This window comes from Podarcis bocagei, assembly GCF_964188305.1.
Source record: "Podarcis bocagei genome assembly, chromosome: 15".
Taxonomy (NCBI): Eukaryota; Metazoa; Chordata; class Lepidosauria; order Squamata; family Lacertidae; genus Podarcis; species Podarcis bocagei.
Window position 1 is genome coordinate 34,310,170 of NC_138141.1, and position 24,089 is coordinate 34,334,258.

At 44.9% G+C, this 24,089-nt stretch overlaps 1 protein-coding gene across 8 annotated transcripts in view; it reads left to right on the forward strand.

The window, feature by feature from the left end:
• Positions 1 to 24,089, forward strand: part of CUX1 (cut like homeobox 1) — a 259,697-nt gene that overhangs the window by 222,084 nt on the left and 13,524 nt on the right. For 7 of the 8 annotated variants that reach the window (XM_081172847.1, XM_081172850.1, XM_081172849.1 and 4 more), the window contains 2 exons: positions 1,635 to 1,899; positions 3,476 to 19,759. The exons of the other annotated variant lie outside the window; for it this stretch is intronic. In XM_081172847.1, the coding sequence (XP_081028973.1) occupies positions 1,635 to 1,899; positions 3,476 to 4,187 (977 nt within the window). In that variant the 3' untranslated portion in view covers positions 4,188 to 19,759. Of the gene's footprint in view, positions 1 to 1,634; positions 1,900 to 3,475; positions 19,760 to 24,089 lie in introns of those variants that run through there. 8 annotated transcript variants of the gene reach the window in all.

Sequence of the window (24,089 nt, forward strand, 5' to 3'; positions counted from 1 at the left end):
TTTTTTAAATGACCCTGAACAATCTAGTATCATCAGCAGACTTAGCCACCTCAACACTTAACACCTACCTCTAGATCGTTTATGAACAAGTTAAAATACCAATCCTGGGGGCGGGGTGTTTCTGCTTCTACATCTCTCTATTCAGAGAACTGTCCAATTATTCCTACTTTTTGCTTGCTGCAGCTTAAATCAGCCCCTGATCCACAAGAGAACCTCTCTTCTTACTCCTTAACTGCTAAGCTTACTTAGGAGTCTTTGGTGAGGTACATTGTCAAAAGCTTTTCAAGTGTCTTTGGCACTTCTGTTTCGACCTGCAGTGCTTTGGCCTCTCTGCTATTCTGTGCCCAGGCACATTCACAGCGCCTAGTTCCCCACCACCCCCATTTAAATTTTCATCAGTTTAATCATATTCATTCAGGGGGGAGATTCATTCTGAACCAGACCTTCCTCAGCTCCTGTCTGCTCCCCACCCCCCAAAAAAATCATTAGTTGGGAATGTTTATCCTGACTTACAAATTAGCATACAATTTATTTACCCCAGTGGCTTAGAGATTGGACACAATGTCTTACCTTTGCCGTAAACACCGGGACTTGAAAATAAGCCTGGGGTAGACAACGTGGTCCACAGCATCTGAAGGGCACCGCATTAGCTACCCCTGGAATAACCTACAGTACAGGTTATTGAGCAGGTGGGAGACTCAACACGGACAGGCTGCATTGCCAACTATACCCATCTGTAAAATGGCTATAATGAGTTACCTTACACCACGTTAGGACCATTGGTCCATCTAGCATCAGTGCTGTCAACCCTTACTGACACCAGATCTACGGAGCTCCGGGGCAAGTCTGCAACCTGACATCCCTTGAGCAGAAATTGAAAACTGGTGTAGCAAAGGATCTATGAATCCTGAGGTATAAGGTGCAAAATTGTACCTCTGCCAAGAACTCACCAGGTGACCTGGGGGCAAAACCTCAACACGCCTGCCTCCAAAGTAGAGGTATCAATACTTGCTGGATTTCTGTAAAGAATACGAGAAAATGTATGTGAAGCACTGCACATGTTGTTGTTACTTAGTAATTTAATAAACTTAGCTGTGACTTCTGCTGCCTCCTCCCTTTCTCTCTTCATTCCCTGGCTAGCAGACAGGCAGTCGAGGGCAATGTTGCCAATTGGCACATGCTACAAAGCAAAGGGCAGTGCCAGCCAGCTCCCCAGAGGCCCCAATTGCCCACCATTTTAATCTCAAAAATCGGTAGAGCCAGGGCAAGAGTGACCATGTGCTCTGCCAATCTGATCCTGGCTTTGGTTTATGATGGTTAATAATACATTTATATCCCACTTTTCCCCCAAGGAGCTCAAAGTGCCATACATGGTTCTCTGCCCCAACCCCACTCCAATTTCAGTCCATTTCAACCCAGTGAGGTATGTTAGGCTGAAAGCCCAAGGTTGCCCAGCGAGCGCCGTGGCTGAGTGGAGATTTGAACCCTGGCACCCCAGGTCCTAGCCCAGCACTCTAACCATTGCACCCACACTGCCATACACTTACCAATCTGTCCTTTCATACATGCCGGCTCTCCCAGTTGCTTGGCTTTGTGCCTAAAATGATCCCTGTGGTTTCCTTTTTGCCTTTCAGCGTACATGAAACGAAGGCACAGCTCGGTCAGCGACAGCCAGCCTTCAGAGTCTTCTTCGGCGGGCATCGATTACAGCCAGGGGGCCAGTCCACAGCCGCAGCATCAGCTAAAGAAGCCGCGAGTCGTGTTGGCCCCAGAAGAGAAAGAAGCTCTGAAGCGAGCCTATCAGCAAAAGCCATACCCATCACCAAAAACCATTGAGGAGCTTGCCACACAGCTCAACTTGAAGACCAGCACCGTCATTAATTGGTTCCACAATTACAGGTAACGTGCTAGGGAGCCTTTGTTGATTGTTCTGTCACTGAGTGAAGCCTGGCAGTCTGCACCAATGGCATCCCAATTATGAAATACGCCCCCAGTGGTGGAGCTTCATGCTCCGGCACCAGGGGGCAGAGAGCAGGCGGGGGCGTGACTGGCACGCGTCCCAGGGGTGTGGCATGTCACCTGCGGGGGCGTGGTGCCTAGTGGTCCAGAATTTAGCCGAACAGATGCCCCTGGTAAGCTCCTTAGCAGAGGAAGTGGAAAGGAGCCACCCTCAATCCACTTGCTCCCAGTGCCTATTTATTAGAGCTGTACATCATATGAACATCTCACTGTGTATATTTCTAGTTTGAAATCAGGTGGGACTGAATTTTTTGAGAGGGATGAGTAGGAGATTATGGTTAATCTGTTGTTGTAGTAGCAGCAGGAGGAGGAGGAGTATCAAAGTTTCTATCCCACCATTCCTCTCAAAGGATTTTTTTAAAAAAAATAAACACAACATAGGAAGCTGCCTTATACAGAGTCAGACCGTTGTCTCATCTAGCTCAGTATTGTCTACACTGACTGGCAGCAGCTATCCAGGATTTCAGGGAAGATTCTCTAGAGATGCCAGGGATTGAGTCTGGGACCTCCTGCTTCCAAGAGTGCTTGTGCTTGGCTCCTGCTTGGGGGGTTCCCTTGGGGGCATCTGCTTGGCCACTGTGAGAACAGGATGCTGGACTAGATGGGCCATTGGCCTGATCCAGCAGGCTCTTCTTGAATTCTTAGTTCCTTGAGGAGTGGAAAATGTTATAAAGATCATTAGTGTTGTAATCAAGACCTACATTGGCTCCCAGTACATTTACAAGCACAATTCAAAGCGTTGGTGCTGACCTTTGAAGCCCTAAATGGTCTCACCCCTGTATTCATGAAGGAGCGTCTCTAACCCCATCGTTTTGCCCGGACACTGAGGTTCAGCTCCAAGGCCCTTCTGGCGGTTCCCTCCCTGCGAGAAGTGAGGTTACAGGGAACCACACAGAGGGCCTTCTCGGTACCGACTCCCATCAGATGTCAAGGAAATAAACCACTACCTGACTTTTAGAAGGCGTCTGAAGGCAGCCCTGTTTAGGGAAGTTTTTAATGTTTGATGTTGTGTTTTTAATATTCTGTTGGGAGCTGCCCAGAGTGGCTGGGGAAACCCACTAAGATGGGTAGGGTATGAATAATAAATTATTATTACAGTGGTACCTCGGGTTACAGACACTTCAGGTTACATACACTTCAGGTTACAGACTCCTCTAACCCAGAAATAGTACCTCAGGTTAAGAACGTTGCTTCAGGATGAGAACAGAAATCGTGCAGCGGCAGCGGGAGGCCCCATTAGCTAAAGCGATGCTTCAGGTTAAGAACAGTTTCAGGTTAAGAACAGACCTCCAGAACGAATTAAGTTCTTAACCCAAGGTACCACTGTATTATTATTATTATTATTATTATTATTATTATTATTATTATTATTACCTGAACTTACATTACTGACGTATCAGTGATCCTCTTGACACCGTCTTCCCCTCTCGCCTACACTTTCTCTCTCCCCACCCAGGTCTCGCATTCGCCGAGAGCTCTTTATCGAAGAGATCCAAGCGGGAGGCCAGAGCCAGGCTGGGTCCAGCGACTCTCCTTCAGCCAGAAGCAGCCGGGCAGTTCACAGCTCCGAAGGAGACAGTTGTGATGGGGTGGACGCGGAGGGCCCGCCCGACGGGAAGCCGGGAAGCCGCCTGGAAGCCGACGAGTACAGCAGCAACACAACCACAAAGTCTCAGGGAGGGCGAGCAGCGTCAGCTTTCGATGCAGGGGAAGAGGCACTGCGAGACGCCGGATCTTCGGAGAAAACGGAGACATTCCACTTGGGGGCGGAGAGCCTGGACGACACTGACGACGAGGGGAGGCTCCGAGCGCCGCGTCCGAGTTCTCCGCCGGGCTCCCTACATTCAGGAGAAACTCTGGAGACGACGCCAAACTCTGCTCCAGAAGAGGATGCCTCTACCTCAGCTGCCTCCACCTCGCTCCTTGCAGGGGAGAGCTCCTGCAAGGCCGCAGGGGAACGTGTGGAGAAAATTCCCATTGTGCCAAGTACCAGCTCCACGCCAGCCACCAACTCCCTCCAGACCCTGTTCGGCTTCTCCGAGGCGGTTTGCTCGAAGAACACGCGGGACAACAGCTTGAGGAAAAAGAAGGCAGCGAATTTGAACAGCATAATCCACCGCCTAGAGAAGGCCGCAAGTCGAGAGGAGCCCGTGGAGTGGGAGTTTTGAGATTAAGCTCACCCAACTCTGAGGAGCTGGGGAAGTAAAACACAAAAAAACAAAAACACACACAAAAAAAAAAACACTTGGACCTCTTCTGGTTTTAATTGTGTCCCGCACTTACCGCCCTGCAGGCCACGGGGCAAAAATGCCATAGGCCAAGGTGCATATAGAGAACGAAAGGAGCGTTTCAGCCCAGTTTTATGTTTGTGTTTTCAAGGACGAAAACTGAAAATGTGTAGTCGAGCTTTTTGTACCCCGAAGTGTTTCTATTAATTGCCCTAAAGTGATTTTCCACAGTTTCTGGGGAAGAAAAAAAAACTCATACAGCTTTTGCCTTCTGCCCTCCTCTTTGGTGTGGGCTTTAAAACTAAAAAAAAAAATATTATATACAAACAAGAAGAAGAAGAAAAATTAAACCCACATATTTAAAAGGGGGGCTTTTTATCCGCCATCTAATGGCTAAACAGAGCGATAATAATACACTATTATCTTCTTTAAGCAGGAAAACCGAAAAAAGATGGAAGGGGAGATTTTTTGAGAAAAAGAAAAAAAGGTTTTTTGTAGCTGTTCAGTTGCCACTAAGAGATTGCACAGTCAACCCGACTCTAAACACACTAGTTTGAATTCCTAAATATTTTCAAGAAAAGAATATTGTTTAAAACTTGGGATTTAAAAAAAATACACATTTACTCCTCGTATTTTTTAAACAAAAGAGAAAAGTCACATCAGGAAAATATCTTAATTTGTGGTAGCTGACTTCAGTGTTTTTCTTGTAAAGTGGAATAGAAAATTGACTTGTAGTGCACATCGTTTCATAGCTTTAACCAATTCTGGTCTCTTTATGGGCTGGGATTTGTTTAATACACTCCATTTTAGGCCAAATCAGGACAGAAAAAGGAAGAAATCTGAAAAAAAATCTGAAATCTAGGTATTTTATAATCTGCTTTTTAACCTCTAACCACAGAGCACGCAGATCAGACCTCATTTCTAGGAGGTGTGGGAGACAGCTTGGAATGGGTACTTGATCGGATCAGTTTGAATTGCGTCATGTCAGCCTTGCAAATCAGTTACAAGTCCTCAGCCTGCCTAGTCACACATGCCTACATTAGTCATTTGTGCCCTATGGGAAAAGAACCACCAGCTTTTGAAAGAAATTAGCTCACTTGGTTGCAGACAGGTGGGTGTCATAATGAGCCTACGTTATACGTAGGACCTTGGCAGGGTGGTGATGTTGACTAGAAGGATGGAAGCGTTTGGCTGATACCACTTTGGGAAGAGTGGAGGTGCATCTTGCAGTGAGAAGCACTTAGAACATGAGAGGGGAGCCTTCAGTTGATGTTTGACTACAACTCCCACCAATCTTGTCCATTGACCATGCCAGCTGGGGCTGATGGGAGTCGGAGTCCAGCGACATCTGAAGGGCGATGGGTTCCCCACTCCTGACTTACAATGAGCTGTCTTGATGGCAGGCGGTGAGATCAGTCACTGGGCACTTTCTGGTTCTCACATCCCACTAAGATAGAAAAGGACCTTTCAGCACCCTTAACTAATTGGTTAATCACTGGCTGTGGTCCCACAGCAAGCACTGATTTCTCTATTAAGTTTCAGTTGTGGGATTATCATTATTATTATTATTATTACCATCCTTTTATGGCGGGGGGTGTCCTCATTAACAAAAAGAGGAAAGGCTTGCAGGAGGAGCCCGTGGCATTCGGTAATCGCAACGTAAACCACGGAACACCTAACCAAAACATGCGCAGAAGCATGGTGCCCATCGCAATTGTCAGCTCTTCCACTTTGTTTTGCAAAAGCTGCAAGGCCGATCAAAGTACAAAATCAAATTTCCAAATTGTCTCTGACGCCTCCTGTTGTCTATGTGTATATGCGTGAGCATAGAGCCGTGTGGAAAGCCGAGTGTGTGCGTGAGTGTGTGTGCAATTTTATACGTCTGTATTTTCTTACGTACTTCTTGCACGCATAGAGTGCATTACTGCCACCTTTTTTCAATAAGCTGTTTTATCAGTTACGGCTTCTACAAGTTTGCTGATTTAGACTCCTTTATTGCCATATCTTTAAAACTAACGATAGAACGATTTCGGTATATATATATTATTTTTGCTTATTTATAGGTGCTGTATTTTATTATCTGATTGTTAGGGATGAAAGGGGGCAAATATTCTTTAGAGGGATAGACTGCCGGCAGTATTGGGTATAATTTACAAGATGTAGTTGTCATACTGTATATTATTGACAGACTTTTTCTTTTCTTTTCTTTCGTTTTTTTGGGTCCGTATTGTGTATCATGGAAAACTTTGTCTTAGGTCAACATCTTTTGATGACACTTTAATGGTGCATTCATTGCTTCTTAAGTTCTAATTAATATTTTTTCTTTGTGATATGGGGAGGGGGGCAGGGGAAAGGTATTTTGAGTTTTAAAAATGTGTTCCCAACATTACACCTCAACATGCTTGAAGTTCATTAGTAATTGATATGGGGGGAGGGGCTACAAGATGTGAAACCACCTTCCTTGCACGTGTTTTTTTTTTAAAAAGGCAATTGTGTATTTTGCAGTCTCTTTTCAAGGATTGACAGCAGCACTTAGTTCAGATCTTCACAAATTTAAATGTTTGGTAGCTTTAAAAGAAAAAAATGCCTTTTCATGGCCCAGGACGAAGGCTCTAGGAGGCTGCAAGGCAGGCTTGCTTTGACCACTTCTTGCTGTTAATTTTATAATTTCGTAACTGTTTTGAGGGTCCGAATGTTGGAGCTTGAGGTCCACCAACAGCTCTTGGTTTGTTCCATCATGATCTGAGGAGACGTATTTGCAAAAATTGTGGCTGATACGAGAATCTGGGCAGCAGAGAAAGCCCAGCTGTTCCAGAAGAAAATCTGGAGAAGTAAATAAGCGCTGGTGATTCTTGACGTAGGCATAATCACCCTTTCCTAGCAGATAAACCTTCTGCTCTTGGCACATACATGAAGGCCGTTGTACAGCGGCTCTTAACATATGCATGGAATTTTGCGTGAGCATATCAGAGTGGGACTCGTGACTAAGGGGTTGCTCAGCTTCTGCCGTAAGAATTCCCCACTTGCTTCTCCAAACAGGATCTGCCTCTCTTTCTCAAATCTTCCTGTCAGCTTACCCATCTTCACTTTTATCAGGGCCAAGCGTCTGAATCGATGAAGGAATCCGTTCTTGCCTTCAGATGTTTGTATCTTTTCTTACAGCAATAGATCTCCCGTTCTGATGTTTCCTCCCCTCCCAGATAGATATGAGGATGCTTGCTGCCATCAGGGCCCCATGATTTGATGTCTCCCCATGGAAACCTGCATCCCATAACGTTGTTACTTGTGTGGTTTAGAGCATGCCCTAGCCGAGCAGTCAGAGTTCTGCCACCCATCCTGATAAGCAATATTGAAGTGCCTTGAAATAACAGAATTCTGGTTGTCTTTCATGTGCTGTGCTTCTCCTCCCCTCCCCACCCTGGTGCCTGTGGAGCATATCGTAAATATTGTGTGTAACCTCTTTCCTTTTTTCCTCCCTAGGCCCAAGCAGATCTGTCTCGTGTAAAATCTAGAAGCAAAGCTTGCTTTAGGGTAGGTGGTTCATTGCAGGGACCCTTATTCACAGAACTGAAGCACTCTTAGGCCAAATCAAAGAAGATGTTGCCGCTCTGCCAGCAGCTGCAAATTTGAAGCAGGAAAGTGCTTGAGATTTCAGTATATATTTGGCACTGTATTGTCATTTTGGTTCCTTCCATCATTTCTGCTTTGGCTTTGAAGGGAAAGGCTGGCATGGACTCAGTAGAGAGATTCCCCTAAAAGAATCATCTGTGCAAGGCCTTCTCCATCCAAAATCTGATTCTTGTGTCTTTGGCAAGAAGGTTTTGGCTGGCTTTTCCAATTAGTTCTCAACTAGGCTTGGTTGGATTTGGGTCCTGGCGAGGTGTGCCATTTGCAATCCAGTTTTCAGCCTTGGGAAATCTAGCATAACGGCCCCGCTCCTGGCTGGCAAGTTCATTGCAGCGCAAAGGATTACAAACCAGTAGTTGTTAGTCACGGTGGTGAAAAACTACATTAAGAGGTCACATTTCAGCAAGTGTAGTTCTGTATTGTACAGCACCTCATGCATAGGCGCTTTCCCCGATACTTTCTTTTACAGCAAACTCCTGGCAATTTTTTTTATGGCTGAAGCTTACTGCCATGCAGTAGTTCCCTGCCAGCCCCCAGCCCCCTCCCCCCCAAAAAACCATGGGAAAATATTCTAGTGAATTTTAACAGAAGGGCCATAGCTCAGTGAGGAAGCACATTTCCAACCTGTGCTACAGAAAACCCTGCCCTTGGGGGAAACTACGTTGAGAATACCAATTATAGCAGGCAAGTTTCCTTGAAAAGGCAGCACTATTCATGTAAGTCTGCAGCCTTGGCTAATGTTCCACGTGAGCTAAGGCTATGCCCAGAGCCCATCCAGAATGGTTGACATGATTCGTCTGGCATTGCATGGATTATTGTGCAACGTGGGAGCCCCAAAGGTGAAGACAGCAGCTCACGCTACTTAGTAAGCCACATCGCACTACTGAGAATAATTCCAGTTTGCCAACAAGGCTAGTCCTAGAAGCATCCAGCAGGGGAGAATGAGCACCCATCACTGCCTTCATGGCCCTTTCTTTCCAAGTGGGTGAAATTCACCTAAAAGGAAGGCTTTCTCGGGTGCTGTTTTTCTAAGAAAATGTATTTTTTCTCACCCCTGTAGGGGGGAAAAGGCCAAATGAAGCCCTCTTTGCAAATGCTTTTTGGAGAAATAGAGCTGTGTATAACTGGCCTCATGAAATTCTTCACAGTTCTACTTTTGCAAAAAGCATTGGCTTCCAAATTCTCTGCTCATTTCCACAAATGAAATTTCTACGCTGTGTGCATAGACAACTTTTAATAACACGCGTGTGGTGGAGCTTTTAGCAGACCCAGTGAGAGAGGGCAGAGCAGCTTTGGGTTCTGAGTTTGTGGAAATGAGCTGATCCTATGAATGCTTTATCAAAAGTAAGCGCCACTGACTTCAATGTGACTTGGCCCAGAGCCAGCCCTACCATTAGACAGAGTGCGGCAACTATCTTGGGCAGTGGAAGCTGGGAGATGGAAAGCAGAGGCAGCAGCAAGTTTTGTGTACCATGCAACCTGACCTGTGTCTCCAAAGCTGTCTCCTTCCAACTCTATGATTCTATGAGAGGGTGCCGCCCCATTGCCAGTGTTGAAGAAAGATGCAACTGACTGGGCAAAACCTCCGTGCTTGGAAAGATTGGGAGGTGCACCACCTTGTCCTTCTTCCCACACCACCCAATGTATTGAGCCGGGTCTGGACTTGCTCCCAAGGAAGTATGCATTGGACTGTAGCTTTAATCACAGCACCAAAGGGGGACGGATTCCGCACCCAGAGCCCTTCACATAATGTTTGGTACTATTTGTCAACTGTCGTATTGACCCACGTTTCCAAAGCATGCTGGCACTGATTTGCAAGTAAATTTATCTCAGAGGAGGAGCACTAACCTGCAGCCCTGAAAGATCAAGATACCTGGCCTTCTTGCAGGTAGGCAGGTAGCACACTCCCATTGTAGTTTTCCGGGCTTCTTCAGCGGTCTTATCTCAAAGCCTTGATACGTATATTGATATTCAATTTCATAGAGAATCAGTCTCTTAAGCTTAAGCCAAGAAATAGTATTCTTGCAGGCAGGCAGCTGACTTAAGGCGGTTCCGAATAAGGGGTGTGAGGACATCAGGAAGAATGTTGTGGGAAATTTAGTACCTCTTTGGTTCTACGCATCATCAAAGAGCCAGAGTTGGACCACTAATTACTGACACCTCCTTAGATGAGGTGCAGACTGGTCCAGCTCTCTGTATTTGCCTGGGATGAAGCCTGGAAGAGCCCGTTTCCGCAAACACCTTATTAAATGCCTTGCTAGCTGGCAAGCAATAAAAGTTAGAAATTTCTAAACTTGAGGTTGATAATTTTGATAAACTGGAGTTAAAACACAACCCTTGGATATTTTTAAAAGACAAATTAATCAGTACACAGCTCCTGATGAAGAAGTGAGTAAACCTCCCAGAGGAACAGTTGCAGGACAAATTACTTTTAACCTCCATTCCAGTTGCATTTTGACTATACATCTTTGTTAAAAGCCACTCCCTACCTTTAGATCGAAGGAGCTCCAAAATAAGAAAGGTGGTCCTTAGAGTTGCACTCCTATCTTTTGTGTGTGTGGCTGTTGAGAGAATAATATGCTTCAAAAAATATGCAATAGATGCCCTTGCAATTTAAAAGGATTTCCCAGCTCCTTTTTTTGTGCGGACTTCTGAAAGAAAAACTGAACAGCAAAGAAATCTCACTCTTAGCTTCAGTGTTAATCAAATCAAAAGAAAAAAGTATTAGCAGAATAACATCATGGAGAGCTGCTTCTTTTTTAAATGTATTCTCTACTAGCATTGCAGCAGTCAGAGGACACTCAGCAATTCTGTCTCTCATGCTCCATTTCAAAAGCCCCCAATACTGTCAAATTTTGGCAGTTTAGAGTTGGCAAAATCCTTAGGAAAGCACCCATGGAAGTTGTTTTGTTTCAGAGTCTTGGGCTGCAGTTGAGAACCTTTCTGAGCACCAGGGAGTGATGGCAAGTGGAATGGGGTTCACACCTCCTTGATGATGTCCCTTAAGTCACCTCCATGACCACTTAGATGCCCTTGGTACCCTGTTGAAGCCGGTTAGCTGAACTAAAATATTTCTGTACTCCCTTGCTTTCCAAGAAATGTATTGGATTGTGTGAGACTCTGCCTGGAGCAGAATCACCTTGAGTTCAGATACTTTGTGAGCAAATGCAAGAAATTGTCAACATCCACAATGCATGCTTTTATTCTTATTATTAGGACCTATCATTTCCAATTTGGCCTCCTCATCCTACTCATGGTTATATAAACTTGAAGACAGTGAGGGAGGCTCCTTAGGGTGAGAGGATGCTAAGGGCCACTGCCAACCATACTGGGTTGAATCGGGTGAGAGGATGCTAAGGGCCACTGCCAACCATACTGGGTTGAATCGGATGGGTGTCATGCCCTGTAGGTGCCCCCAGCTCAAAGAATGATTCCTGGTGCAAGAAAGGCAAAGAAGTGCGGAACCAGGTTTGCACATAAGCAAGGGGTTCAGGAACTGCTGTGGACACTATCACAGCACTTGCTTAAACAGTCAGACCAGGTTTGTGGACCAGCGCTAGCTACTCTCCCTCCTCCTGCTCGCAGTTCTATGCATCCAACCCCTTGTGTTCTGGATAGTGCTAAATGCGCCCCAGGCCAGCTGCATTGTGAACACTGGCCAGGCCTGTACCAGGAGAACAGCTCTCCTAGTCAGTCTCCTGTGGACTAGAACTTCCTGCGGGATACATCCAGGAGGTCTTCTCTCTCCAAGGTTAGCTATGAGAGGAGGAGGAGCAGCCTAACACCAATGGACAAAGCTACCTCTATTCCCTCCACAGGACTAGCAGATTGCTGGTGCCTTATGTTTCAGGCACCACTAAGCACTTAATTATATCGCGTGGAAACAATCCGTTGAAATAAAGTAGTGGGGTGATGTTTTTAAGCCACACACCCAGTTGTTGGGACTTTTAAAGAAATTGGGTTCTTTATAACTCAGTTGTACATTGCTGGGACCTTTTACTGCAATTAACTTGCTGGTGCATTGATCTAGTAGCCGTTTGCCACCATTTGTAGTGAAACCAAAATTCCTCCCATCCCACGCAGAATGCTAAATATTTTAGTTGCCACCTTACATGTTTGCTTCTGTTTTCTGAGGTGTTATTGCTTTCCATGGCACGTTAAGCAGTCCCTCTGCGCAAATGTCAGCCTCAGAAGGGGGGACATGCAAAAATCTGCTCATCATTGCATGTTTGCTTTCCTTTCTTGTCCTTTCTCTAATGAGAAGGTGGAGGCTGCAACTTAAGTAAACTCCACTCCATCCTATAAGCCCAAAGGCTGTGGTGGAATACTTACCTGGGAGTAAGTCCCACTGGACCCAGGAGTGCTGGCTTCTGAGCAGAAATGCAGTCTGTCAGTCTGATCCAATGAGTCACTATTTTTCGTGACTTGTGATCTGAATGCATAGTCTAGCACTCCACTGAAGAAGAATCCCAAGGCTCTCTGTGAGCCCAACAACTGACATTGCAGCCCACTGTAAAGATTAATTGTGGACCTTTGCATCTTAGAAAAGTATTGCACAAGCACACTTAAAAGTGGCTAGCACCTAGGGCTGAAATTGTTGAAGTAATAAGTTTCATAATGGAAGAAATTAATTAGTTTAATTCATTTAAAAACTAGACACACACACCCAAAAAATATAATTTTTTTTTAGTCATGGAAGGGAAGCCTGTACTCCTGGATCTGCTACAAACTCTCTGAGTATCATGCAGTTCACAGTCTTCACAACTGCAAGGAGCAGGATATTGGGAGTCCCACACATGAGGGCTCCATGTGCTCAAGGGCATCTCTCATTTATGTATTAAGATTTCCACAAAGGCCCTTGATAAGCATGCATGGAAGCCAGCAGCCGGAGCACATATGCTTCAAATAGTTTTCAAAGCAATAGCGTGTCTTAACTTTGGTCAACAGTCATTACCGAAATACTCAAGACATCCTGTTTTAATTGGAAATGAATTGGTAAAATTCAAAAATATTCATTTACTTAAACCCATTAATCAATTTGCTATCCTTGTTACTCTGGTGAAAACATAATGTATTTAGTTGCATGGATCATTTCTGAGTGCATATAGAATAAGTTGCCTAACTCGTGTCATTTTTGCAAGGTTCATCCATTTACTTACCTTTTAAAAAACAGATTCATTATACAACCTACTTCCTCAAACAATTCCAGATGAACATGGCTGGGATCAACGCAACTTACCCAAAATGTAGGTCTTTGAACAGCCTTGAATGGCCAGCAGTTAGACTTGGTCATGCACAAACTATTCCACTTCTTGGGCCCACAGCGCTGAAGCCTGAATAAGTATCTTCAACAGCTTGAAAACATGCAGTGCTTTTTATCAAGCAAGAGAGGCTTTCGCACAACCTGTGCATAGCAAAATCAGGATATAATTGTGAAGAACAGGGCATATATCTTTGGTAAGGGCCAGCCCAATTCTTGTCAGGACTGCCCATCTTCATTTTCCACTCCGTTAAGAAACTGCTGAAATAAACACAAGTGCTTGGGGGCACCTTTAATTTGCAGTGTGGTGGCGTGCATTTTCTTATATGAGCATGTGAAGTTGCCTGCAGCCTTCCAGCCACTTGTGCCACCATCTTTTAAGGTACCTTGTCCTTTGCAGCCTCTGTGCAATTTCTAGGGCTGGCAAGGTGGGGAACCTGCGAGATGTTCCTAGACTCTCAACTCCCATCACCATTGCCCATGATGTCAGTTGGAGTCCACGAACATCTGCATGGCCACTGGTCCCATACCCATATGCTAGATTAACCACCTGCCTTTTTAATCAGTTACATCAATTGGCATGTTACAGGTGCTTTTTGGAGATAACACAATTAAACAAAAGCTGCCACTCGTATCAGTAGCAAAAGCCTTTTGGTGCTGTGCATGCTTACTCAGAAATCATAGAAACGTCGAGTTAGAAGGGGTCCTGAGGGTCATTTTGTCCAACCCCCTGCAATGCAGGAATCTCAACTAAAGCATCCATGACAGATGGCCGTCCAACCTCCAAGGAAGGAGAGTCCACCACCTTCAGAAGGGAGTCTTCCACTATTAAACAGCTCTTACCTTCAGAAAGTTACTTCTGTGTCTAGTGAGCCTTGCTTCCAGTTAAATCTGCCTTAAGCTGCAATCCTATACCCATTTACCTGGTAGAAAGCCCTGTTGAAGTCAGCATGGTTTACTTATGAGTAGACTTGCGTAGGATTGTACTGTTCAGTAACAGTCGTTAAAGCTTGCAGTAATTTTGCTGGATTAGCAATGATGCAGTGAAGATTCAAACGCATTTGCCTGCTTACCCGTTGTCTTTGTAGCCACGCATGTGGAATAAGCATTATGGGGTTTGGTTTTAGAAGTATATTCTGCAGAAGTTACTATGTATGTCGGACGTCTGTACCTCTGGCATTGGCAGCATCCAACTGGATAATGTCAGAGCACGGACAGGAGGCCAAGCTTTAAAATGTCACCAATGGACACTGGAACGCTTAGGGTGCTGATTCCTTCTGCAATAACCAGCAGCCATGCGGGTTTTGTAACCACAAAGGGGAAAAGGTTGCATATTTTAAGGCCTCGGTTGTTAAAGCTGACCTTTCCCTCCCTGCCTTAGCATGTCACCATGCTGCTTGTAGCTGTGCATGCATCACCTGTGTGCAGGATAGCAGTCTTTCCCCCATCATTTTAACACCCCATCACCCTGATCCAGTTATTCCTCACAGTTGCACACACCAAGTACTCATGCCTGCAAGGGATTCACTGCGCACTGGGGCGCACACAGAAGTCATGCTTGAACCAGCTCCCCTGGTCTCTTTGGTGAGGGAGACAGCTTCACATACACAAAATGTGTGTGTGTGTGGATGCCCCTCTCTTGGAATTGTGCACATGAGGAGTCCATGCTGGACATCTTGCTGAACAAAGAGGGAATCCCCTGTGAGTTTCTGCTCTCCAGAGATTTGGAAGGTGGAGGCAAGCGTGGTCTTACAAAATACTGAGCCTGCATACAACAAGCCGTTCAAGGTGTCTCCTTGATTCCAGTAGGGCTGAGATAAGCTTTAAAATTCATGGCTTTAAGAAAGCAAATCATCATAATGCATTTCGTTTAGTGGTCTATTATGATGGAGAAAAATGAAAGCGTGCCCCCTCAAAAAATAAATTTGGATTGTGTATTTCCCATTTTTAAAGTTGCTTGCTATATTTAAGTAACCAAGTTTACTAGAGAAGGGCAATGGTTATTCACACACACTGTTTTATAATTCTCAGATATATTGAGCTTTATTTAGGAGATTTAGATGAAAGTTTGTTTTGCTTTGCGATTTGTTTCCTTTGTCCAAAGTCCTAAATTCTGCTGTCATTTACATCTTTCACAAACTTGCATTTGTTAGCTTCTTCTAACCTGAAACTAACCAGTGATTTGGATTCCTTTCCTTTCCTTTTTTTATTATATTCCCCCACCCCACCCCCAGTTTTTAACAATTTAACAAGCATAACTCTTACACATTCTCAGTCTAGATTATACAGATTTGGATTTCAGCACATATCAGAGAATACCTATCTACTCAGGATCCATTAAGAAAAATGCAGAAATCTGGGTTGTTGGGGCACTAATTTTTCTAAAGCACTTAATAGCATGCATTAAATCTTTGTGCAATAAGAAATATTTGTTTGTAGGGAGCTAACCTGTATGGAACGTGTTAAGTGAGCAAATATGAGCTCCTCTGTCTTTGAAGAGTCTGGCAGTGGCCTCTTTGATGGAATTGTGGCATCCATAATTGGTGAAATTACAGGTGGAATTGTGGCATCGTATTAGGAACACTGAGTATATGACCGTTTACCAAGTGGTTACAAAAAGGCTGGTACTCTCATTAGGCCAACTACTCAGAGGGACACAGTACTGACCTTTGAGGAGCACAGCTTTATACAGATTAGTTTTTGTGATCTCTTAAAATTTCTGGTAATCTTTCAAGAATGTCATTTCTACAAGACACCTGCTTTTGAAAATTGCAAGTTAATTTTGGGAGGGCAATGCAAATTGTTTACTTTGCCTGTGGCACAAAATAACCTTGCCTACAGTGCGAAATAGCCAGGCACCAGCACTAGTTATGTCCCACAGTTTGCAAAGTAACCACTTGGTAAGGTGGTTGTCCTACCAAGCAACGAGGGAGAATTTTTTGCACTCCGCTTTTAAAATTATTAGGCGTTTACAGGTGTGGATAGATTTGCCTCGTTCCTTGGCACAATGATACACACAGGAAAGGTTTGCCACGTGGTTGCTTGCATGCCACGATTTTGTTTTCCTTTGGTAAAGCATCGTAATCATCTGTCCTCTTGAATTTGTGACTGCAAAACACTCCTCCAAGCTGGTCATCAATGGATTTGAAGACCATTAACTACATCCTGTTGAAGTGGTAATTACCAAATTTCAATTTTACATAGCTCTGCCTCCATTTGGGGAGCAGACATGTGTTGCGGACATTCCCTGCCAAATTGTACTTCTGTGGCAGCCCTTTTGCACAGCCTAGCTATGACAGGATAGACAAAGTTACGACTTTGCAGGGGGTTGGACTAGATGGCCCTCAGGGTCCCTTCCAACTCTGCAGTTCTATTATTCTACCTGATAGACACAATCATGCAAGTTATCTGCTAGGCACTTAGTGGCTCAAACATCCCACCCCACCCACTTCGATACCCGACCTGTCTTATGCAACCTTTAAAGGCACTGAAGCATCTCGTTCTTAGTCTCTTGGGAAAAGGGACTTAACAATAAGTTCATTCCAGTTTAACTGGGACTTGTTAAAAACAAATGAAAAACATCTGCTTTTCTGCCTCTTTAGTCATCAGCAGCAGCAGCAGCACTTATCTGTGAAGTGGTTCTGTTAATCAACTGCACCACGAGCATATCGTATCTTTTGTTTCATCCCGAAAACTCGCACAAACATTGAGCCTTTCCTACATGTAATGAGATTATTATTATTTCCCAAAGTGCTTTCCAGAGCTTCCTGCATAAAACTGCAACGGCCATGCTCACATATCTGTCCCAAGTGTACACAGTTGCATGATTCGTGCGTGCAACGTTGCCCCAAGCGAGTGGCTGCGCGGCTCGACTTGCACCTCAGGTGGTCAGCCAAGACTCATATCATTCCTTTGTATATTCTGGATACTTTGTAAATGTGTATAAAATCGTTTTTAATTTAAAGATCTTCTGCTTTTGATAGTTTAGAAGGACGCAGCTTTGGGCGGGGGGGCAAGGAATGAAGCAAATGCACAAAGCGCTCTGAGCCTCCTTGAGTCTGTGGAATGGGTCCGTGAAGAGGCATTTTTTGCTGTTCCCAAAGTTCATCGCCGTTTCTAGCAAAGTATTTTCAGCCGAGAGACTGCTTTCCTCAGCAAGGTTCCTCTTTCACCTGAGTGCGTCTTTTCCAAATTTAAAATGGCAAGGTCTGTTTCTGCTATGTGAGAATACCCATCGCATGCTAACATCTGGCAGCGCGGAGCGTGTTGACTTTGGTGATGCTGTGAGTGACGTCTCGCCCTAGGGGTGTGGTTTTGTTTTTTGGAGGGGGGAGAGTTTAAAAGAAACTTCTGCTCCTTCCATTGCCTCTGCACCAGGCCCCATGTGCCATAATAACTCTCCAGAAGTAGGCTGAAAAGCAGCTTGGCGTGGAATAGAGATGACTATACATGTGCTCCGTTTGAAAACTTTCAGGCGAGGGTTAAGGATGGCGTGAGCCATGCAGCTGTCAACTTTGCATCTCAACCTGCTTTTGGGTTTGTCTAGAAATTGATTCTCTGGGCTTTTCAGGTGAGGGAGTGGGGATGAGAACAGGAGACCCCACCCACAGAGGCCAGAAAGGCCCAATAAGTTTTGGGGCCTGAGGCAAAAATCCAAATGTTGCCTCTCTTCTCTCACTCCCCCACCTCCCTCACTTGATGGTGGTCAAAATACAAGGAGACAGTAAATAATTGTACATTTTGTGGTGTTGCACCACCCTGCCTAATTGGTCCAGGTCTGAGGGGGATTCTTTCATAGCTGTCAACGTTTCCCTTTTTTAAAAGGAAATTCCCTTCTTTCGAATAGGATTCCTCGCAAGAAAAGGGAAAAGTTGACAGCTATGGATTCTTTCTCTGCCCATTTGTAATGATGAACACAGTTGAGTGGTATGGCGTGCAACTGTTCTTTGAGGAGGTAATACGAGAGGCAGCAGCTTATGCAGAAACAAAGAAAATGAAGGGGGGAAAGTTGCCTTTTTTGTTTTTAAAAACCCCGTTACTGTGCAGAAGAAGGCTTGCCACTCATTTAGCAAACCCGTGAGGTGATTCCAGGGAGCCCTGGGGTTGTATTCAACTAGGTCCTGTTCAGAGTAGACCCTTTGAGCTTGCCAAACGATAAAGTTACTCACATCCATTCACTTTGGTGGGTCTACTTTGAGTAGGACAAGCCCTGAATGCCACCCCTGCCCTTCCTCGGAGTCTGCGAAGCAAATTGGTGCAACACCTCTCTGGGAGCAAGCAGCCCCCTTGAAGGGTCTTTGGGCATGAGCCAACTGCACAGGATCAAAATGAACAGGAGTCATGTGGGAACATGTCTGGTTAACTTCTGGAGAGCAAGGAGGAGGTCCTGGTGGATCGTGCCCCCAGCCAAACCCAACCACTTCCCCCTTCCTTTTTTATTTTTTATTTTCTTGCGCTAGTTTGGACTGGTGACGGGTGGGGTAAGGAAGGTCTACTTTTAAAATAATGAGCTTTTGGTAAAGGTGTGTCTCCCCCCCCCCCCCTTTAAATTGTTATTCTTTCTTCTCCAAATAGTCTATGCATTTCCAATGTCGAAAGCCGTTTTCTGCCGCTCTCCCCCCCCACCCCACCCCTCCCTGCCCAAAAGGCACTGTGTGTTCTGCTCTGTGGACAACACTCTGAGAATGTCATGTGTGCGAATTTGGACGTTTTAAATCCAAAGTAAATGGCAACCTAATTTTTTGTTTGTTTGTTTGCTTCCCCGAAGTCCCTTTTCACATATATATATATATATAATTTTAAGTCAAGGCCACGATCCGCCTCAAGAGGCTTGTGTGCACGTCCCATTGAAACCTGGGGACTTGCACAGGAGACCTTCCAGCGGGTCATGCGCTCTGAAGATTTTATTTTTTGTTTTTATTTTTTGCATTTGTGCAATAACTACTTGCCATTTTATCGGGCTAACCTTTGGACTTGCCCTGACTACTAACACAGCACAAAATGAACTCGAAACAAAAAAAAAGGTGTATTTTTTTTCCTGAGAATATTTTCTTTTTTTAAAAAAAAATTGATGATAAGCTCCATTTTACCCCCGTGTACTTGTGGTGTCCGACATTTTTAGCAGTATTTTATATATATATATATAAATATTATATTATTATTATTATTATTTTCCTGTAACGCACTAAGTCTTAGATGTTTTTAGACGCTCATTTCTTATATTCACAATCACAGATTTTAATGAAATATCCTCACAAAGACCCAATTGACCAAAAAAAGTGTCTTCTTTTTTTTTGTACAAGTAGCTTTGAGAAGCCCCACGTTGTGTTGCTGTGATTTCATCTTTTGTAACATTTTATTTCTTGTTCAGAAGTTTATTAAAGAAAAAAAAAGTTTTATATGGCTGGCTGTGACGGAGTGGGGGGGGCCTCCCTCCGTTAGGGGGGGCGGCATTTCCTTCCTGTCTTGGGCCCGCCATACAATGTTCTGTTCTCAGCACTGTACAACAGTCCCTATATGATATGGAGAAGCAATATCACTGTACGAAACTCACATGATGTATTATTATAATTCACTAGCACCCTAGGTGTGATAATTGAAGTAAATATCTTTTATACAAACATAACGACGTGTAGGTTGTCTTTCTTCAGGCAGACTGGACTCAAAAGCAGCAAACATTTTGACGGGGGTTCCGTTTTTGCTCGTCTGGGAGTTAAATATGTTGGGTGTGACGATTGCTTGTTTATTGTGAGAAGACGGCAGCCTTTTCGCCGCAAGATCTATCTATCCATCATTCACATTTGCTCATTTTTAAATAGAAAGGGGGGTGGTGGAATCTGTGTTTTTCCGTAGGTGGGGAAACACTTGCTTCTCCCAGCGTTGCAGAACTACAGCTCTTTTGTGTGCCTCCTCCGCCAGAGGTATGGAGGGTGGCAACACGAGAACGGGGCCTTCTCTGCAGTGGCTCCCCATTTGTGGAATGCTCTCCCCAGGGAGGTTCACAAGGCACCTTCATTATACACCTTTAGGCGCCAGGCAAAAGCGTTCCTTTTTAACCAGATGTTTGGCTGATTGACATGCAGTGCCCTTTTAAAATGTATTGGGGGGATTATTGGCTTGTTTACATTTCTGTCATGAATTTTGTGTTTTTATATTGCGGTTTTGTGTTGTAACCGGCCTGAGACCTGCAGATATAGGATGGTATGCAAATTAAATTATTATTATTAACAACAACAACTCCCATCAGCACCAGCAAGTGTGGTCTGGTGTGATGGAAGTTGTTGTTCGCTAACACCTGGGGGGGGGGCAAAGGTTCCCCCTACCTGGTGCAAACGCACACACACACACACACACACACACACACACACACACACACAAGATAGCAGGTTGGATCCGTAGGTGCCCCTCCGCTGGGAGAAAGCCTCTTGCACTCAACAGAAGAGATGTTTACAACTTGGTGGAAGAGCGCTGTGTGTGAGAAAACTGGCTCCCAAATACCAGCATCTTCCACTTGAACAAGCTCTATCTCTCTGCCCTTTTGGGGGGATCTACTGGAGTATATTTGCTGTTGTCCATATCTTCCGTATCCACACTTCCTCACATTGTACCGCATCCCATTTTGCCCTCCCCTTGCCCTCCGCAAATAAATTTGCAAATGTGCCAAAAATCAAAGAAGGCAGCAAAAAATCATCTCCCCAGTGTGCCCACCACCATTCAACTACCCAAGTGATTAATTCCAAAAGGTATTAAGTATACATTTATTCATTCATTCATAAATATAAATTCATTTATTTCCTCAGTATACCCACTGAAAACCAAATTAATCAATCCAAAAAGGTACGAAAGATAAAAAATTATTTATAAATTCATTCCTTTATCCCACCCCCCAGTATAACCAATGATCAACAACCCAGCTAATCAATCACTAAACTAAATACAATTTTTGTTTTATTTCAAAGTGCATGCCATTGAAATCATTCCCAAGAGAACTGAAATCCAAGTTTTAATTGCCACTAATATATTCCTACACATAGAATCAGTACTATCAATTGTATACTTGAGTGGAGTTTACTTGCAAAAATTTAAGTAAAGCCATTTGTATATCAATTAATTTGAGTCTATTTTATTTATATTTTTTTAAAATTTTCTTTTTTATAAGCTAGTGAGCATAAGCAGCTGATTCTACTCCGAGCAACAAACAGCCCCCAAAGCTCTTCCCCACCCCAAGCCCCACAAAAACAACCTAAACCAGGGGGAAAGGAATAAACAAAGAATAAGGCAACCCCATCCACACAATTTGTCCCAATAAAGAACCAGAAGTAATTTCCAATAATGCCAAAACTAAGGAACCTGAACACAACCAGTTTGGAGTAGTGGTTAAGAGTGGGAGACCAGGGTTCAAATCCCCACTAAGCCAGGCCCACAAGTTTATTGTGGAGAGGGAGAACCATGTACACCACCTTGAACACCATTGAGAAAAAGGTGAGATGATAAAAAGGCAATAAAATAAAAAGAAAGTCTGCCAACAGACCTTGACATAGAGCTGGCTAAAATCCATCAGAAGATTCCAGATGGGTAAAAGAAAGTGCATAGTTAAACCATGGACCTCCTTCTCTCAGGAGACAGCGATGGCCTCCAATTTGGATGGCTTTAAAAGAGAATTAGACAAATTCATGAAGGAGAGGGATACAGATGGCTGTGCTCATCCTCTGAAGCTGGAGGCAGCTGTGCTTGTGAATTGCCAGAAACCACAGGAGGGGAAAGGGCTCTTGGGCTTGAATCCTGCTTGTTGGTTTCCCACAGGTTTAATAATAATAATAATAATAATAATAATAATAATAATAATAATAATAATAATACCCCACCCATCTGACTGGGTTGCCCCAGCCACTCTGGGCTTCCAAAATACATTAAAACAAACTTTTTTATTAAAAAAAAAAACCCTTCCCCATACAGGGGTGCCTTCAGGTGTCTTCTAAAGGTTATGTAGTTAGTTATCTCCTTGACATCTGATGAGGGGAATTTTAAATGGGAGGTTGGCCACTGAGAGATCAGGATGTTAGACCAGATGGGCCGTGGGCCTTAAATCAAAAGAAGGGCCTTCAAGCCACCATGCTGTGTATTCCGCCTCCTACCAATAATCCCTATGTATTGTGCCACATAAAAAACACCCCAAGCAAAGGAGACACCCAAAAGCAACTCTGTTCCCTCCAGGCTCTGCTAAGGCCCCAAGGCAGGGAAGCAGGGAAGGCCAGGCCCAACCACTGAGCAACACTCCCCTGCTTTCCAGCGCTTGCCATCACCCCAGCACTAAGGCAGAGGAGGGCAGCAGATGAAATCCCTTCAAGTGTGGGTTGGAGGAGAGTTACGAACCCCTTGGGATAACTGGCCCAGGTTGAGATTTAATGGTCCGACTCTGTAAAGCAGCTTCCTATGTTCCTAAGTTCTGTTCTAGGGGCAAACAGGAAAAAGGAGGGCTAGACCTGCACAGAGGACAGTTGGGGTGGGATTAGAAATGGATATATTATGTCCGACCCTTTGGAGGGAGGTGGGAGAGGAATGGAGGGTGCAGCCCTATTCAGGACTTAAGACCCACTGAATATGTAACAGGTGGGGCTGCTGAATAAGCCTGTCCCCACATCAGCAACTAGCATGACCGGCATTTAAAATACACACAGATGCACATACAATAAACAGTCAAAGCACGCACACAGAGTCAGTGGCAGGGGGCGGGAAAGGGGAACACAACTGGGCAGACTGTGTGTCAGGAACTGGAGTCTGGGACAGGTCAGCAATAAAACACCCAGCGTCAGTGAATAATAATAATTTATTATTTATACCCCGTCCATCTGGCTGAGTTTCCCCAGCCACTCTGGGCGGCTCCCAATCGAGTGTTAAAAACAATACAGCATTAGATATTAAAAACTTCCCTAAACAGGGCTGCCTTCAGATGTCTTTTAAAGAGAAGATAGCTGCTGGTTTTCCTTCACATCTGAAGGGAGGGCGTTCCACAGGGCGGGCGCCACTACCGAGAAGGCCCTCTGCCTGAAGATAACTCTTTATTCAAAGAAACCCAAACAGCGCAGGCCTAGTGATCCCAGAAACTCTTCCCAGGAGGTCTTGCCCCAATGAGGCAGTTGCATGGACAGAAGGCCTTCCCGCCACTCTCTAAGGGTCCTGCTCCCTCAGGTCCTTCTCCAGCAGCCTAAGACTCCATTGTCTTGTCTCTCTTTGCTTTGCCCTCATCACCCCCTCTTCTAAGCTCCGGGAGGCCAGCAGGAGAGGGAAGCTGGTCGCAGCAGGAGGGGGAGACCCCCTGGCCTCTTCAGCAGCCTGCCTCCCCTCTGCCAGTTGGCCACCCTCCTCTCCAGCCTTCGCTTCTACCCCTGAGTCTCTGCCCCAGACGCTTCCTGCTCACTAAACCCTCTTCCCCCTTCAGCTTCAGACACCTCCTCCTCCCAGTCTTCTCCCTCTGGCCGCTCATCATCATCCCACCACCAGCCCCCCAGCTCTGAGACTTCTTCCCAGTTCCCCAGCTGGGGCCTCCCACCATTCCTCTGCCTCCAGCCAATCCGTGGCTCTGCAACAAGCGGAATCGGTCTCAGATCTCCCCAAACAAAACTGTTTTAACTTGGGGTCGAAAATCATAGCTGAACCAAATTTTCTCTAAAGCTATTAGGGTTTCTTTTTGGGGGAGGGGGCAGTCTGAGGGGCTTCTGTGGGGAGGAATGGCAGCTGCCATGAGCACTGCTGCTGGTAAATTCACAAAAATACCACCCCCATTTCACCACTTGCAAATAGGATGACAACATTGCACTCAGTCCAGTCAAAAATCTCAACAAAAAGTGGACAGAGCTGGTGCCAAAGGAAGGCTATATGATCTATTGTTGGTTGTTGTTGTTATCTCCCCTTCACCAGCAGGTCCTAGAGCAGGTTATGGCAATTTAAAACTGAGT